This window comes from Tupaia chinensis, unplaced genomic scaffold, assembly GCF_000334495.1.
Source record: "Tupaia chinensis unplaced genomic scaffold, TupChi_1.0 Scaffold000280_1, whole genome shotgun sequence".
NCBI lineage: Eukaryota > Metazoa > Chordata > Mammalia > Scandentia > Tupaiidae > Tupaia > Tupaia belangeri.
Genome location: NW_006159763.1, coordinates 350,506 through 353,289, shown reverse-complemented (window position 1 = coordinate 353,289; position 2,784 = coordinate 350,506). Strand labels below are relative to the sequence as shown.

At 65.1% G+C, this 2,784-nt stretch overlaps 1 protein-coding gene across 1 annotated transcript in view; it reads left to right on the top strand.

Moving 5' to 3' along the window:
• ATG9B (autophagy related 9B) overlaps positions 1-2,583 on the top strand; it is a 10,122-nt gene extending 7,539 nt beyond the window's left edge. The window contains 8 exon segments of the mRNA XM_027772539.1: positions 86-213; positions 401-554; positions 774-953; positions 1,376-1,612; positions 1,725-1,858; positions 1,970-2,066; positions 2,256-2,379; positions 2,456-2,583. Coding sequence (XP_027628340.1) covers positions 86-213; positions 401-554; positions 774-953; positions 1,376-1,612; positions 1,725-1,858; positions 1,970-2,066; positions 2,256-2,379; positions 2,456-2,583 — 1,182 coding nt within the window.
• Positions 2,584-2,784: the final 201 nt, after the last annotated feature.

Genomic DNA, 2,784 nt, shown 5'->3' with positions numbered 1-2,784 from the left:
CCTGGCCCGCGCCTACCGCCCGGCCGCCGCCTTCTTGCGCGCCGCCGCGCCCCCAGCGCCCCTGCGCGCGCTCCTGGCCCGCCAGGTCGTCTTCTTCGCTGGCGCGCTCTTCGCCGCGCTGCTCGTGCTCACCGTCTACGACGAGGACGTGCTAGCGGTGGAGCACGTGCTCACCGCCATGACTGCGCTCGGGGTTACGGCCACCGTGGCCAGGTGCGAGGGCAGACGCCCGGAGCAGGAGGTGGATATGGTGGTGGTGGGTGTGTCCACTCATCTGATCGAGTCCCATCTCCTCGCCTTCGGAGAATCCTTGCGTTGCCCACTGCTAGCTCCCCCAAGACCTGCATCGCCCGGTCTTCCTAACTGCAGGCCCCTTCCTCACTCCGGATCTGCCCTTCAGGTCTTTCATTCCCGAGGAGCAGTGCCAGGCTCGTGCTCCGCAGCTCCTGCTGCAGGCGGCCCTGGCCCACATGCACTACCTCCCGGAGGAGCCCGGCCCTGGCGGCAGGGCCAGCGCTTACCGGCAGATGGCGCAGCTGTTGCAATACCGAGCGGTGAGGGTCGAGGCCCTAAGGGGGCCTGCGCAGGCGCAGCCGGGGTGGTCAATGTGGGAGAAGGCGGGGCGCGCCGGCGAGGGCGCTGGCTATCTCTCGAGCCTAGGGAGTGGCTGGGTTGAGGCTTCTTGCCCTGAGGAATGACCCTGGGAGCCCTTGGTCCTGAACACTGGTGGGGCCCTCAGCATCGCCTGCTCAGCCTCATTCCTGTTTCCCCAGGTCTCCCTCCTGGAGGAGCTCCTGTCCCCCCTCCTCACCCCGCTGTTTCTGCTCTTCTGGTTCCGCCCTCGAGCCCTGGAGATTATTGACTTTTTTCATCATTTCACTGTGGATGTGGCTGGGGTTGGGGACATCTGTTCCTTTGCCCTCATGGATGTGAAACGCCATGGCCACCCTCAGGTTAGAGCCCTTCCCTGGCCGTGTGGGGTAGGAGCTGGCTTACCTGGCCCAAAGCAGACCTCCACCGCAGCTCGGTCCTTGAGAGCTACCGCCCTGAGCGATCGCTTCACCTCCCTGCACCCGCGTCCTCGTCTGTCACTGCACCGGTGGTAGTGAGGGCGGTGCGACCTGGTGCCTGCCGAGCCCTTCCCCAGCTGCCCGCACATGTCGGCCGCTAGGAGGGTAACCGCTAGAGAGGCAGGGGGAGACCTGGGCGGCGGCTGGGGCCGGCTTCTTGACCAAGGCCATCCTTGGGGACTGGGGACTGGGCCTGCATCAGGCCATGTTCCATTTCCTTCACACGGAAGTGGACAGCATTTCCTGTCCTGCCTACCCGGTGAGGCTCGGGTCCGCAGCCTCTGAAGGACTGTCCTTGCTCACAGTGGCTTTCAGCGGGACAGACAGAGGCCTCGCTGGCTCAGCGCGCAGAAGATGGCAAGACTGAGCTCTCCTTGATGCGGTTCTCGCTGGCGCATCCACAATGGCAGCCCCCGGGGCACAGCTCTAAGTTCCTCGGGCACCTTCGGGGCCGGGTTCAACAAGATGCAGCCGCCTGGGGCGCCACCTCGGCTCGCAGCCCCCCCACCCCTGGGGTGCTCAGCGACTCCACCTCACCCCTGGTGAGTCCTGGGCCTGGCCTCAGGGCCTTCCTCTCCCCACCTGTGTGCCCTGCCGCCTCCTTCACAGCCCTCTCTCTGACTCCCTCTGGCTCTTCCTTCTCTTTCGCTCCAGCCCGAGACCTTCTTGGCCAATCTCTTGGTGCACCCCCTCCTGCCCCCAAGGGACCTGAGCCCTACAACCCCCTGCCCAGCTGCTGCCACTGCCAGCCTCCTTGCCTCCATCTCACGAATTGCTCAGGACCCCAGGTGAGGGCTGGAGGCCTGAAGGCCTGAGGTGGGGGTGGGGTGGGGGCTGGCCCTCCCTATGGAGTGGGGGGGCAGGGGGCATGTCCATCCACCTCCTGTGCCACGTTCCAGCTGTGCGTCCCCAGGAAGCACTGGGTCCCAGAAGCTGGCCCAGCTCCCAGAGCTTGCTTCTGCTGAGATGAGCCTGCATGCCATCTACCTGCACCAGGTGAGGGGAAGGTGCTGGAAAGAAATGTGGGGAGATAGAGGGGCGAAATGGAGCCTGATGGGGAGGAGTCTAAGGAAGTCCCTAGAGGGAGCTGCAAGAGAAGGTGTGGAAGTTCTCTGCCCCAGCCCGGGGGCTCGGCCTTGTCCTCAGGGGCAGGCAGGAGCCCTCATTCCTGTTCCCGTCCTCCAGCTTCATCAGCAACAGCAGCAGGAACTGTGGGGGGAGGCGTCAGCTTCTTCCCTGTCCAGGCCCTGGTCCAGCCCCTCGCAGCCGCCCTCGCCTGATGAGGAGAAGCCGTCCTGGTCCAGTGATGGTGAGGGGGGTGCACGGGACAGACCCTGAGGATGCAGGGTCTCATGGCATGGCCTAGCTGACGGCTTTGTCAGCAGGCTCCAGCCCTGCCTCCAGTCCCAGGCAGCAGTGGGGAACCCAGAGGACCCGGAATCTGTTCCCTGGAGGCTTTCAGGAAACCACCGATGGCCAGAAGGAGCCCGGCCCGGCTGGTAGCACTGACTGAGAGGACTCCTCAGGGTCAGCATGGCCTACCTTGGTGGTGGGGGGGTAGGGGGTGGGAAATTGGCTTGGAGCCCGCCCTGGAGGGACAGGAGCAGTGGTGGGAATTTGGTGATTGGGCTTGAGCCCTTGGCTGCCTGGCAAGAGATTTCTCCTCCCACAGGTTCCGGCTTTTCCAGCCATAGGAGAGCGGATGGGGGGGGGG